A 16,212-nucleotide genomic window follows, 5' to 3' on the forward strand; every position below is an offset into this window, starting at 1 on the left:
TACTAAAGTCTATTGTCTTCCAGGTCTTTCCTTTACATTTAAAAATGATGGTACTTCTGATACTTAAAACTTATCACTTTTTCTGTATTACTCTCTGCATGTCCAAATAACTTTATTTATCTGATTAACTGATCAACACTACTGAGCTGCATGCGGACATTAGAAAGAAAAGAAGTTAGAGTATAAAGATGAAGATTTAGGTTTTGGTTGTGTGTTCTTAATTCATTCTCAAAAGAAGATAAGGAAAAAAGAAATGTCAGGGTCCACAAGCAGCAAAGAAAAGGACAGGTGTTTTAGAATAAACCTTTTAAAAATAAAAAAAATCTTTCCAGTAAATACTTCAAAATTAACTAATATATTAACAGCGAAGACTCAAATTACAAAATGCTACAAAGTATGAGCAATCAGAAACCAGAAACATAGCATACAGCTAAAGATGAGAGCTAAACGTGTGAGTGTGTGAGAGTGTGTGTGTGTGTGTGTGTGTGTGTGTGTGTGTGTGTGTGAGAGAGAGAGAGAGAGAGAGAGAGAGAGAGAGAGAGAGAGAGAGAGAGAGGGGGGGGGGGGGGGGAGGGAAGATCTTGGGAGTTTAAATGTTGCCTTTTCTTCATTAAGCAGCAACTCTTCTGCTAATTTTATTGTGCTTATTTTGGTCTCTTTAAACATAAGTAGTGCACAGGGGATTGATGAGCTCATTTCCAAATGACAGGGGTGTCACAGTATTCTGGCTGTACAGTATACCGAAAGGGCATAATAAACAAACTGCAAAGCACAAATGATAAACAAGTATTAATTAAGCATGCAAAAATTTGTAACTATCATCAAACATGATCCTTGCTACCAGCAACTGGCAGTAGGAAGGCCTTAAGAGATTTTCAAGCATTAATAAACTCAAACTCAAGATGAACTAAAAGTACAACAGTAAGTATCAATGAAAACTACATTTCAAGGAACTGAATAAGGGGTGGTTTCCTTACCTCTCCAAGGCTTAAAATAAAAGGCTATTCGAACATTCTGTCTCATAAAAAAACGTTTATTCAATGATAACACGCAACTGCTACTCTACTACTACAGATTACTGAGTAATTTAGTTAGTAAATCAGAAACTTACGGCCGTAGGCAGAAGCCACAGCAGAGTTAAATGTTATTCTGTAAAAAATTGTTTAGAATATTCAACTCTGAGATTTCTATAAGTAATGTAATAATGACATGTTCACATTAATTGTTTGGAATTTAATTTCTTATTATCAAAAGATGAGTACGTACCTCTTTATATCACCATGGATAAATGGTTTTTTGTTGTTGTGCAAGAACTGAAGACCTCTTGCTGTCCCTTCAGCAATATTGTGACGCTGATCCCATGACAGTGGAGGAGTGCCATTCTACAAAATATAGCACCAGTTACCATACATGGTGTCAAAATTCTTTTTCAGTATATCTGGTGTGCAATAACAACTAATTATATAAAATTGATAAAGGATGCTCTTTTCCACATATCATCTTCAGTAACTTCAGCACTCTACATACGTACATGTATACATGCATACATTCTCTCTCTCGATAAAACATTTTATTTCAGTACGTTTTCGAGAGGAAGAAAAAGTTGATTTGACACAAGATAAACCAACAATTTATACTTAAATTCTTTCTTTTCCTGCTTCTAAACTTATCGTTCTTTGAATGTTGTACATTATTATGAGTGTTCACTGTAATAGATGCATAGAGGTAAACAGTCCGAGTGCAAGATATATTTATACACCACATTAAGTCAGGTGGAAGACTAATGGCACACAAGTCTCTTCCTTAACCTGTAAGTTTTAACATTTGATGTCAGTGATTAGAGCTACATCATGTAGTTAGAATATCTCAATTTCTTAGCACTGTAAGATCATGTATTTGATGCCTACCTTCAAATATAATTTAATTTGATGCAAATTCTTAGGAGCTGTTGGGTCTACTTAATGGCTTATATTACAAGTGAGGGTTAATTGTTGAGCTAACACTTCATGAAGAAAATTTATGAAATAATGTAAAATGAGCAGTTGAACAATAACAAGACTAAATATATCCAAGCAAAGTGCTAACTTTACTACATTTACAGAGAATCCACTTGATGAAAATTTAGAGGGTTAAGAGAAAGCTGCAACACTTTGATGAATATACTGCCAAACTTTGTGATACACATTTTAAATAGAAAAAGGATGTGGCAGTCACTAGGGCACAGCTTGAAAAATGAAGAAAGAATACATGAATCATCTGCTGGATGGTATGTGTGCTTTCCTCGTTACTATTATGATAAAAATAATTATAAATACCACTGAAATCAACTCCAACAAAGGAGTAGAACATTATCAAACCAATGGGCCCTCTCAATGGAATAGAAAGCCATAGGTTAGAGGACAGTGTCTCACATGGAGCCAAGTCAGTTAATTTGAACAACTCCAGCTTATTGCCCGTCAAGCCCATTTGTTAGTTTCTCTAGATCAAGCTCCGATATCCAGCAGAATGCTAAACCATTCCCCTGTGTTTGTGTTAGGAGAAAAAAGTCTTGTATCATATGAAACATTATCCCTTCTTGAATGTATATGAATGAATATGAAGCAGGGCCAGGGAGGGGAAGAGGGAAAATTAGAATTTAATATTCCACTGATTATGACACCATTAGAGATGCAACATAAACTCAAAATGCCAATGGGCAATGATGGGAAGTAAATCGGCTGTGTGATTTTCACAGGTACCAACCCCGTACTTGTATTAAGCAATTTTGGAAACCACAGAAGACCTAAATATGGACAGGAAGATATAAACATGAGCTGTGAGCCCAGTGTCTACACCACAAAGACCAGTCAGGACCAAGGAAAATTAAAGTGAATCCAATTACAACCTCCCCCCCCCCCCCCCCTCCCACCCCCACCTCCAGTCTCTATTTGAACCTATTGGTGTGTGTGTTGTGACAAACTCTCAGTGCCTATCTAAACTGGATACCTCTTTATATCACCATAGATAGTTGGTTTTTTATTGTTGTACAAGAATTGAACTTCCCCATAAATAGCTGCTTGGTTAACAACCGATAACATACATTAACACTTGCACGAGACACAACTGTAAAGAGAATACAAAAAAATGAAACCATGCCTTAAATCGGCCGCGGTCCGCTAGTATACGTCGGACCCGCGTGTCGCCACTGTCAGTGATTGCAGACCGAGCACCGCCACACAGCAGGTCTAGAGAGACGTCCTAGCACTCGCCCCAGTTGTACAACCGACTTTGCTAGCGATGCTACACTGACAAATACGCTCTCATTTGCTGAGACGATAGTTAGCATAGCCTTCAGCTACGTCATTTGCTACGACCTAGCAAGACGCCATTACCAGTTTATATTGAGATTATTATTGATGTATCAACAAGAGCGATGTTCTACAATTAAGGATTAAAGTTAAGTATTACATCAACTACGTACTTTATTTGCTACTATTAATTCCCTTAACTGTTCCAGACCTCGCGCCAGCCTGCGTGAGCTTAAGCGCGTGCCTTTCGGCTTCACCTCATAGTGACTTGGCTGTCTTGCCAAGTCACAACAATGCCAACTCAAGCAATGATTCTTTTTATAGTCAGTGTTAACTCCACTCATTAAATGTGATGAAGTAAATCCATGATGAAGCCACATCAACCCCACTTTTTTTGAATCCATTTGCCCCCTTATATGGAGGACAGCTTGTAATAGACTTGTCTGCCAGTTCTCATGAAGATGGCTGTTGCAGATAAGGGCTACTGCTACTATGTCACTTCAAGTATAATGCTTAACAGTGTGTACGCATTTCCTGCAGCTCTGATGGGTTTGGTAAGTGATGGAAAGTCCCGAAGCATGTTACAAAAAGCTCTTCCTCTGACAGTGCTGTGGTACTGCCAGTGGCACACGAATCTTTATGGCTCATAGAATCCTTCTTCTGTGATGCCCATGTGTGTGCTCCACATAGCTGCAGGTACAAAACTGAATCATAATACCCTGGCATGGATGACATTACAGAATGACTGGACACCTGTGTGCAGGAGGTCATGGGTACATCAAACTGAACTTGACTCAATGCAGAACACATGGCAGGCAAGATCTTTACTGTGGATACATGCACAAAGGATGAGTATGAGTTGAAAGTTATGTAAAAATTTTGCACTGATTATAGGACCAAGCACATCTGCAATCACAGGTAGGGCTAAAAGTTGGAAGTCAGGTGCAATTCCAGTTAGAATTGCACCTGACTTCCAACTTCTACCTGTCATACCAGCACCATTGCTCTGTCGAGTCATATTGGATAGCATCGTTTCACTACTTGCACACTGAGTTTTGCCACTTGTGCCACCAGCTGTTCTGTGGTGAGTTCAAGAGGTACATGCTGCTGTTGGGAAGTATTCCTGCATGTTCCAGTGTCAGTGTCATCAGGTTCCATAACTATGCGCATTTCAGAGCCACTGTCTTGGCTGTTGTTGATTTTTGCAGTGTTTGTGACAGTATATGCCTTTTCCACTAAGACTTGCAATAGTAAAATAGTCTGTGCTACAATGGTGGTGTGGACATTGACTGGCAGCTTGTGAAGAGATAGTACATGTAAAGCCCGTTCAGGCAGAATTTCGGGGTCAGCTAATGAAATTAAATGCTTGAGGAATTATGATGCACACTTGTTGCCAATATTGTCAGCTGTGAAAATTTTTTGTAATTGCAACTCTGGTGACAATGTGCAACACTGTTTGAGAGATTCTTTTGGCACAGCATAACTTCACCGTGGCAATGTTTCTTCTATTTCTGCTACCACTTCTAAATCCAGATGTGAAACCACTAACTTGAACTTATCTGTGTTATTTGACACCTTGTGCTGCTGAAATATAAATTCAGCCTGCATGAACCAGAGCCACAGTCACATCGGCCAGAATGCAGGAAGCTTAACATTTCTGTGTCGAGTGTACATACCCATATCTTGCGAGCTTTTGTCTGTTGTTACATTTTGCAATAAATTAATAATTGTAGGAAGTGATCCTGAATAAAAAAGTAAGTTCTGTTCCATCTTGATTTCTGTTTCCAGTACTTGTGTCGAAAATATACATTTGCAATATCTTGTATGCTTTGTCTCTCTTCTTTTTTATGGGATCACCACTATGGGATACTTAGTATGATAGTAATCTTCCACAGATAGATGTTTAGTTAATAACAGACAACATTTATTAACACTTGCATGAGACACAACCATCCTTTTACAGCTAGCCACTAATAATTTCACTCATTCATCATAGCTGTGTGAATCTGTGATGCCGCCACAAACAATAGCACCATACACATGATGACTCTACCGCGACTGTGACCTAGTCTGTGCCATAGTTTTAGTTATGTTTGATGATGCATAGCTGCTTTTGCTTCTATTCCTTGACGAAGCCACTCTGGCTTTATTATATCAGGATATGCTTTAAATTGGTATGCTTCATCACATTTTTGGTCCATGTATTCTACCTGTGTGAAAGTAATACTTTTCATTATGTCATAATGTCCTATTTACAAAACGTAGTCAGTTGATTACTGGTATCTGGTTTCCCCTTTTTCTCCAAATCTGAAGATGTCGCCACTGACCGAAACTGACAGTCCGAGGACAAACTTTTTGTGAGCTGGAATAAAGGGAACAAATTCTACATTTCCTGGAGCACTTTTTTTATTTGCGAACATCTCATATTTTTTGGGCTTATTTAAGTGTTTTGAGGAAATCACAGCTCATCTGAAACTGACTTATTATCAACAAATAGCATCAAGGACTAAATGTACTTGGCAGTGGGTGCAAGATACAGCTACAGCACCTGAACAGCACAGTCTTCCATATAACATGTGCAAAAATAATTTGCACACAAAGGCATGTAAGTATTAAGGTCTACAATACACTGCCAGCTGAAATCAGAAAGTCAGAACATAAAAATAAATTTAAAAAAGAACTTAATGAAATTATATTTGAGCAATGTTTTTATTCTGTAAATCATTTTATTGATCCTTAACATTTTACTGGATTGTTTGTATTAACATGTTCATCACCAAGTCACCCATATCTGGGAGATTGGTGTGCTTTTGTGGGGGCCTCATCACCCACAGATGGGTGACAGCCTTCTTGTTCACATTAATAGGATCTGCAGCAGGAATTTTCAAAGGAATTTAATGGAAAAAGCAGTGAAACATTACTGTAGGACATACAACATAAACATACAAACAACAAACACATAATACTACATGTTTTATTCATTTATATTTAGGGTAACATGGTATGATATACTATGTCATATAGTGAGTTTGGACAACTGGAACAATAGGTTGCAGTTTTTTTTCCCCCTTTGCTTCTTGGCATTAGGCAGTTTGCCTCTCCTTCTGGAAACATAGAGCACACATTCTTGTTATATAGCATTTTTCATAGACAACCATTCAGTAAAAAGACATTCCCAAAATTTTCTTATTTCTATCTATGTTTTTGTGACCCTCTGTACACAATATCAGCATTTACTATACCTGTTCCTAAAAGCAAATGTAGTGCTGATTTCCGATACCATGTTAGACCCTTCCATATTGTTGTGGCACATGGCACCATTCAATTGCTTCTGTCAGTGCCAGCTTTTCTATTATTATATGCCAGTATCGACAAAGGTTTCTGTTTCATGGGATGACCGCAGTGCGGAGAATCTGAGCTTGATATTATAATACGTGCATCTTCTGTTGATAACATCGCAACATCATGAACATCCCTCTGTTTTAGCACTATAATACCCTTGTCATCTTCATGTGCTATCATTTCACCTGTCTTCAGTGGGTACAACATTACAAAATGTGGCATAATTTTTTTACCATACAGTTCCAACAATATGCATTTTGAATTTTAGATGTTTGACTGCTAATTCATAGCTCACGTAAAAGTTGTCTACAAACAAAGTTCGTCCTTCATTTAGTAATTTAGCTGCAAGTTCAATGTGTATGTTTTCAGCTACGCTAACTTGCTTTCTTCCCCTGGTGTCTTGTCCAGAATATACTTTTACAGACCATGTATACCCTTCAACGGAGCACAGTTTGGAAAGTTTTATGCCATACTTATGCAATTTTGTTAGTATGTATTGCCCGAACCTTAGTTGTCCCTCCAAGGAACTATTGTCTCATCACCTACAATATCTTCGCCTGATGAAAAGGTTTTTTCATAAATGTCTGTCAGTATGTTTAGGAGTGATAAAACTTTTCCAGGTCTGCTACATTTATCTATTGTTTAGTTATTTGCAAAATGCAAGTTTGCTAACAGTAGTTCAAAATGATTATGGGACACTGTGTTGCACAGAAATGGAAAGTTGTAATGAGGGTCCCACTGACCAACATCCAACAAGTGTTTTCTGTACTAACCCATCCAAATCATCAGATCAACAAAGTTTGTAATCTCCTTGGGCATGATGGGTTTCCATCTGTTCAGTCGAGCATACTCATTCATTTCATGTTGGTATAGCTTTTGCTATCTATTAGTGTTTGTGACTAGAAGGCTAATCATTTTGTCGTCTAATAGGAAAAGCAATTCACCTGCAGTAATAGCAGATGGCCAATCCTTCAGAAACCCACCTTTTCTAGAGAACAGAAATGACTATTGCCTGTTAGCAAATTTGTTGCACTGGATAATGTCCAATGAACTGTCCACAGAGTTCAGTTCCTCTTCTTTCTCTGCAGTAAGTTTTTCTAAGATGTCATCAAAGCCTTCACTTGCATTTGATTTCTTCGTGTTGGGGTCTGAACTTCATGAAATTCTATTTATCACTTTCCGTCTAAAACACACTACTTTGTCATTACTACTCTCGTCACTTTCAATTATTCTTTTACGCTGTACAAGGAACATTTTGAAGATACAGAGGTTACTTATGTGTGTCTCAGGCACAGTATGCTTCTCGACTCAATGACAGATCCAGAGTACCTGCCGTAAGAACACAGGCAGTCCTGTAGCCGAAGTGCTTATCACTTTCCCGGAACTAAATGTCCATGTCAAACATTCCCTCCCATACAGCATTGGCATGTGAGGCAAATGTATTTGTTCAGATGCAGACACTTTACAGCAATACACCACCACTCTCACCTCAGCCTTCACTGGACATAATTATCCCAACAGCCCAGTTCAAAAGCAGATTTCCTGGGCCATCACATCCAATCCTGGTACTACTGATCCCTTCGAAAAGAAAACTTTGGGGCACACCACTTGTCACTCAGTATTATCCTGATCTTGAATGTATTAATCAGCTACTTCAATAAGGCAATGATTCTTAAAGTAGTGGCCTGAAATCAGAGCCATTCTGTCTGAGGTTTTGCCCACCACACCTAGAATACATTTTCATCGCTCTCCAAATCTCTGCAATATCCTTGTCAGACCCTATGCTCCTTCTGCAACCATCTCCCCACCCTATGGTGCTTACCCCTGTGACCATCTTTGGTGCAAGACTTGCCCTATGCATCCTCCTACCACCAGCTATTCCAGCCCTGTAACAGCTGTTATGCAAACACTGTTTGGCCTTTTACATCACCATGACTACCGCCCAGTCAGGTTGAATGGGCATAGGCAGAGGGCATATACTGGTAACACAATATCCTGTTGCTAAGTATGCTCTACAAAGTGACAATCATAACCTCAATGCTTGTTTCACCACACATGTCATCTGGATGCTTGCCCCAGACACCAGCTTCTCAGAACTCCACAGATGGGAACTAGTGCTACAACATGTCCTCGATTCTCGCCACCCACCTGGCCTTAATTTACATTAATTCCTTCCATCTCATCATTTCTTCGCAGTAACTATTCCTCTCTTCATTTTAGATTTCTACATCTACCATTTTCTAACTTGTCTATTTTTCACCTTCCCCCCTCCCACATCTGTTACATACAATGCACTTAGATTTTCATGCTTATTAATTCATACACAATAATTTGGTAATGCATATTACCCGGTCTTCCACCTTAAAGGTATCAGGTTTTCAAATCTCATCTGGTGCAGTCCCCAACAATCAGTCTTTCCTTCTCATCCCGTCTGGCAAGTCTCCTGTGACCCAGTGTTCTGGGTGACTTTTCTGAACTCTATCCTTTTTCCTAAACCTCTCCAGTCCCTTTCCTTCACACTCCCCCTTCAAATTCAATCCTTCTCCCAGGAGGAGGAGCCACTGGCTCTGAAAACTTGTAAAAGTAAAACCTATGTGTATCTATGTGTGTGTGTGTGTGTGTGTGTGTGTGTGTGTGTGTGTGTGTGTGTTCTCCCGCTGCCGCTTGTTGAGTAGATTTTTTTTATCTATCCATTTACATTATACGGTCAATAATTCATTATTTTTGTTGTTAAAATTTAGCTTATGAATTTATGGAGTAAAAGCATGCGTGTATATTGTATCACTTTATATGGATTATTCTGTGTGTCAATTTTGTACGTGTTCCATTTTTGTAGCGAGTTCACATGAAGTTAGCATGTACATTTGGACATCACCTAACAGCATTTATTCAATAGATGGGTAAGTAAACAAATCAAGTAAATAAATCACAAGATCCTTGAAGAGGACTCTGCAAGATGTGTCGTTATGTATTTTGCTTAATATTCTTACTGCTTACTTCTACAAAATTAATACTTTATTTATTTATTTATTTAATTATTTATCTTTCATAAAATTACATTGTTTGGATCAAAATATATTTTCATTTCATGCACCGACAGGTACATAGTTTTTACCGTCTACTGTTTAACAAAAATATAATTTATTACAAAATTATTCCAGGGCTCTTTCATATTAAATTAGATTCTGTGGAATTTTTCTTTTGATACAATAATGGTATTGCAGTTGTTTGAACTGCAGTGCACATAAATTCATTAACACTGTAATAGCAGTTTTCTATAATATAGGAGTAAAGAAGACCATTCACCAAACAGCAGAAGCATTGAGTCACCGACAGCCACACACAAGCGAGAGAATGAAAACTTGCTATCTTTTGGGAAAAACCTTTGTTTTGGAGTGAAGGAGACTAAATTGCAAGGTAATCAGTCCCTTCATCAATTAAGTGGCAAATCAGGAGTAGGTGTCAAAGGAAGGAGGCACAAGGCAAATTCTGGCAAGCCTAAGTGTAATTAACACAATAAAAACCGCAGACAAGTAGTAAAAAGATCAGTCAAGACAGGGAACTAAAAATCAACTGAAATAGAATAAAGAGAAGAAAAATGTAGAAAGAGTAGAGGCCAGGCTGAGCACCCAGCGCAGGCCACCAAGGGACCCCAAGGGGGCTGGGGGGCTGAAGGGAGGAAGCTGGAAAGAGGTCTCCCACCAACCCCTCAGGTGGACAATGAGGCCAAAAAGTCCTACCTTACAGGGGTAAATAGAAACCACCTCTGTGGTCAAAATGTAACAGCAGTTCAGCCGAGTTGGCGATATCTGCTAGCACCAGAGGAACTGTGTCAGGAAGATTAAGCTGTCACCTCAAAGCAGCCAAATTACGGAATCTATGACTAAGTGGGTCATTGTCAGGCAGGATTCGCATTGGCAGTGAGGAGGGCCCTCACATACGAGAATATGGCCATGGGTCAGCCAAGTATGGTCAATGTGGAGTCTATAGTGGACGGTGGATTCCCTGCAAAAAACACACAGGGGACAACTGTCGCGTGGTCTCGGTCTCCTCAATTGTCCTCATTTTATATGGGGAGATCAGGACACACCAATCTGAGTTCCAGATTTCCAGCAATCAAGGGCATATAAATGACCAAAGGTATCCAGTTCTGGGACCAACATTTCCAGAATCAGCATCCTGCTGGCCAGCTTGGCCAACCAGTCATCACGTTCATTTCTCAAAATCACAACACGACTGGGGGGTCCAGACAAAAATGACTGGCTGCCTAGCTTGATGGAGGTCAGAGACAAGACTCTGGACAGCCATAACCAGTCGGTGAGGACAGTGGCAATGGTCTATACATGAAGTCTGCTAAGGGAGTCACTGCACATTACGATACTCTTGCCAGTGCAAGAACGAACATGACTACGGGCTAATTTAATGGCCATCAATTCAGCAGTGAAATCATTGCAGCCACATGGTGGAGAGTGGAGTTAACTGCATCATGCATGTGTGTACACAGTCCGTCAACTACTGAGCCATTGTTGATTACTACTTCCGAACCTGGACACTTCTCAAGGACAGCAAAGAACAGGCAATGAAAAATCGTGGTGTCAACGCAACCTTTTGGACCAAAGGAGGCTTCAAGGCAAATGCCATGGGGGCAGAAGCGATGTCTCCCTGAACAGAGGTGACAGTGGAGGAAGCTGCAGTTCCAAACAGACACTGGGGGCGTGAAGAAATTATAAACCCAGTTCTGGGTCACTGCTGTGGAGGTGGAGCTCCCTTCCAGGGAAAAGGACACCGTAGTTTGTACGTTCAGGGAACATGTGGTGTGTCTCATCTACATTAAGTAATTGATCAGCTAGGTAAAGCTCTGCGTGTAGGTGGGCAATACAATGGCAAAAGAAGTGCATGACACAAGTCTTGATGACTGAACAGTGAAAGTCGTGAGTGAGAGCCCATGACTGTACCTTCCATATGGCAGGTGACACTCAGCAATAACCATTCAGCATAACTGTCCATCTCGAGAGGGTTCTTACCCAGTTTCAATACTGGAACTATCGCACTTTCTTACCACTGAGATACGAACTCACCTTTGCTCCAGATCTGATAGAAGAGAGAGAGGATGTGATCTGGCAATTCACTAAGAGCTGTTTCAGCATTTGGTTGTGGATGCAGTCTGGCACTGGGGCCATAACACGACAATGGGCTAAAGCATTGGAGAGTTCCCATTCACTGAATAGGGCACTATATGCCTCCAGGTACTGGGTTGTAAAAGCTAAGTGCACTCGCTCCACCTGCTGATTTATGAGCCAAAAGGTGTGGGTAGTAGTTCTTAGATGCAGATGTACAAGCGTAATGCTCAGCAAAAATCAGTATAAATGGGTCAGTATAAATGGCACCATCTAAGGAAATACTTGGTATACCTGCATGGGAATGGAAGCTGTAGAGTCGTCTGATCTTTGCCTGTATCTGTGATGGAGAAGTACGTGATCCAATGGCGGAAACTTAACATTTCCTGGATCCTTGCTTTTATGAGGTAGTGGATGCGGGCACGGAGCCATTTAAAGAAATGAGGTGCGTTGCTGAAGTGTGCCGCTTATGTTGTTTGAGAGCACACTTACAATCTCTAATGACCACAGCAATCTCTGGGGTCACCAGGGTACCGTTCTCTGATGGGTGAACCCACGGAAGAGAGGATGGCTTGGTTGGCTGCCAAAAGAAGGCTGCCATAGTATGATGAACAGTAGCATCAATATTGCTTTGTGATGGGGAGCTAAGGATGACAGCAGAGATGAACCCATCCCAGTCACTATTATGGAGATTCCACCTGGGCAGGTATGCACGGGAGCAATGCTGAGGGAGGGACATGAAAATCGGGAAGAGGTCACTACCACACAGGTCATTGTGGACCCTCCAGTCGACAGATGATAGAAGACCAGGACTGTAAAAGGAGAGATCAATGGCCGAATATGTTCCATGTGCCACACTGAAGTGTGTGGGGGCACCAGAGTTCAAGAGCCAACGGTTGAGTGGTAACAGTGAAGTTTTGATGGCCAGTGACCGTTGTTCCAACCCACAATAGGTTATAGGCATTGAAGTCGCCCAAAACTAGGAAAGATGAGGGTGGTGGTGGTGGTGGTGGTGGTGGTGGTGGTGGTGGTGGTGGTGGTGGGAGGGGGGGGGGGGGGGGAGTAATGCAGACAGTACATCCTGGGACATGACATCATCAGGGGGAGGAGGGGAGGGGGGGGGGTGATAAACCTTACAGATGGTAAAACCCTGAGGTGCCTGTACCTATGGAGAAGTCGGGAATGAGTAGCTAGCAAGTTCAGGGGAGGCAGTAGGTGCCCAGGCTCTGAATGAGGAATGGAACAGTGTCAGAAGCAGCATGGTCTCGGTGTGCAGCACATGGGTACCGGAAACTCAGTGTGTGTCCAACTGGCACAATGTGATTGCTTCTGAAAGCTGCCAAACTTTTCATTCTCTTTTGTATGTGCCTGTAGGCGATTCAATGGTTCTGCTATTTGGTGAGTGGTCTCCATTACTCCTTTTGCATTCTGTCATAACTGATTCATTTACTTTAGATGAACTGTCCCAGAAGAGCACAAATATGTAAAATAAACCAGCCCCTTGCCATGATGTCAACAGAATTTGCTATACCTCTAAGTGGAATATATGCCAAATTGAGCTTTTTGTAATAGTTTACCTAAGTACTGGTTTCATTCTAACTTTTCATTCAGCTGGACCTCAAGGAATTTAAAGAAAGTGTTTCAATGAATGTATGGCCATTAATGTCTACTTCTGGTAATACCTGGCATTATTTCATTCTTTTAGAAATGACTTGATATGAGTCTTTGTGCGAGACAGATTGAAATTGTTTGTGTAAATCAGCTGCAGGCCTATTTGGGTAAGATCTGAGCCTTCTCTTTTGAGACATAGTGGGCCACATTATGTTTCTGCTAATCAGCCAGCCCCAGTTACACACACTGCTACTATTATTATCTTTTCACTTTCACTTCCCTTGCTGCCACACCCAGCACTATTAAACCCATTACTGGCCATTGTCCCTTTTTTGGGACGCATATATTTTACTTATTTCTACATAATCAATGGAGCTTTTAGCCTTTATTGTTGCACCTGTAGGTTCAACTAGCTGCTATAATGCCTGTGAATGTAAAATAAATAACTTCTTTCTAAGTACTTCACGTCAGGAAAATTATAAACTTGCCGATTTTTTGTTCTCGCACTTGGCAGCACTGTATGTCTGCTGGTAGTTCCTGGATGACAATGAGCTGTGATTTAGTTGTCTGGGCGTGTTTGTTATGAACATATGGGTGTCCGTGTAAGATTAAGTATACTTCAGATTTTTTCAAGTAAGTGCAATATCAATATATGTTATGCGTCCCAATAATGGGACAATGGCATGTTACACTATCATTTATTGTTGATGTGCCCTATTCTTGTATACACATATTATACAGAGAAGAATTGCATTTTACGTTCTTTGTGTCTGCATTTTTTCATATTCTATTAGAATTTTACGATTCCAACAGAATAAAAACATGCCACATTGACTTACACTTTAAGAAATTCCAGCAGAACTAGAGAACCATCAAGAGAGTGACGATGAAGATGATGGCATAGAATTGGCGATTATTCCACCTGATGCAGATGTAATAACAGATGAAGAAGATATTGACGAAAATGTGCTGTACAAGATGTAGCCGGTACTTTAGAGCTCATAACCAGCTGAGATGAAGCTAATGCTACAGTTGTACCTCCAGAAGCCAAAAGAAGGAAAGCGTTAGGAGATGGAGCAGAAAGTGGTACATTATCTACAAAAAAATTTAAATTTAAGTGGTATAAATGTCAACCAACATACACAAACACTAGTGAACAAGGGAAGAGCAACAAAAGTTATGTTGCGGAATGTCTGGCAAATAAGACAGTGCCCCAGGTGTTTGAGGATTTTTTTTTCTGAGAAACTAATTGATACTATTACTGAACAAAGCGACATCTATGCATGCCAACATAACAAAATAAATTTTCTGCTAACCAAAGGAGAACTAAAATCATTTATTGACATACTACTTCTGATGGGTTATCATAAGCATCCCCATGAGAATATGTACTGGGAACAGGCTCCTGATGTCGATGTTCCTTTAGTCTTCAACTCCATGTCAAGAAATAGGTTTCGGGAAATAAAGAGATTCATTCATCTCAGTGACAATTCCAAAATAGATAGAAATGGCAAGATGTACAAACTGAAGTTGTACTTTGAAATGCTGAAAAAGGAATTTGGTAAATTTGGCGTATTTCATTCAGAACTCTCAACTGATGAAATGATGATATGTTATTATGGCAAACATTAAGCTAAAGTGTTCCTGAGGGGGAAGCCTATCAAATTTGGATATAAAATTCGGTGTCTTACAAGTTCCAATGGCTTTCTTTATAATTTTTCGCCATACTGTGGCAAGACTGACAACATACAGGAGCCTTTAGGAGCAAGGGTAATAAATGAACTAACCAGCACGATTCCAGAATCAGAGTATCCGAATTATAAGCTTTTCTTTGGCAGCATTTTCACCAGTGTAGACACACTGATCACACTCGGAAAGAGTAAAATGAAAGCTACAGGAACAATAAGAGAGATCCGAACTAATGCATGTCCTTTGATTGACTCAGAAAGAATGGCAAAAGAAAAGGAATGAGGATTCTATGACTACATGTTCGACAAAGAGAACGAAGTTCTGGTTGTGAAATGGAGTGACAACAAACCAGTATGTGTAGCGACAAGTTACAGTACTATTACTCCTCTGAGTTCTACTAAAAGATACTCACGGGCAAATAAAAAGGAAATATCTGTTACAATGCCACATCTCATTGAAGAATACAATGCCCATATGGGTGGTGTAGATCTACTGGACAAGCAGATATCACTTTGTAGGACGAGGATAAGGTCAAAGAAATGGTGGTGGCCATTATTCACACAGATGTTAGATATCTGCGTAGTAAACACATGGCGTGCATACCAATTTGCTAACTCTAATGAGAAGCTCTCACTTCTGGATGTCCGGCGGAGAATAGTGATGTTTTACCTATCAAAGAAAACAGGATCAGTACTAAAACGCAGAGGACCACAAGGACGCAAATTGATGGGAGGATGGGTGAGCACAGATGTACGACTAGATCCAGGAAATCATTTCATTGTGTCAAGTAAAACACAGAAGAGATGTGCTTATTGCAAGACAAAAACAACAAAAATTTGCGATAGGTGCAATGTTGGTGTACACAACAAGTGTTTTGCTTCATTTTATACTGAATAGACATTCAATAATATTAAAACATTCTTTATTTATTGTTTGTGTTGTTTCTTACAATATTATGCATGGAGAATAAGGTTGTGAATTTGGATAGCGCATTTGGCCAATGTCCCAAAAATGGGACGGTCTGTAGTTTTTGTTTTAATAAACTGAAAATTTTCAAAACAACTTTTTATTCAATTAATCACTGAATGTAATGTATTTATGTATTAAAGTTTGCAAAAAATGATCCGATAGAGTTTTGACCAGTAATGGGTTATTGTAATCACTTA

The 16,212-nt window shown here is 39.9% G+C and overlaps 1 protein-coding gene across 1 annotated transcript in view; it reads right to left on the minus strand.

Annotated features, from left to right (window-relative positions):
* LOC126483777 (interleukin-1 receptor-associated kinase 1-like) overlaps window positions 1-16,212 on the minus strand; it is a 164,855-nt gene that overhangs the window by 60,771 nt on the left and 87,872 nt on the right. Inside the window, exon 7 of the mRNA XM_050106933.1 lies at window positions 1,267-1,382. Within this exon, the coding sequence (XP_049962890.1) occupies window positions 1,267-1,382 (116 nt within the window). The remainder of the gene's footprint in view (window positions 1-1,266; window positions 1,383-16,212) is intronic.

Source organism: Schistocerca serialis, chromosome 6 (assembly GCF_023864345.2).
Source record: "Schistocerca serialis cubense isolate TAMUIC-IGC-003099 chromosome 6, iqSchSeri2.2, whole genome shotgun sequence".
NCBI lineage: Eukaryota > Metazoa > Arthropoda > Insecta > Orthoptera > Acrididae > Schistocerca > Schistocerca serialis.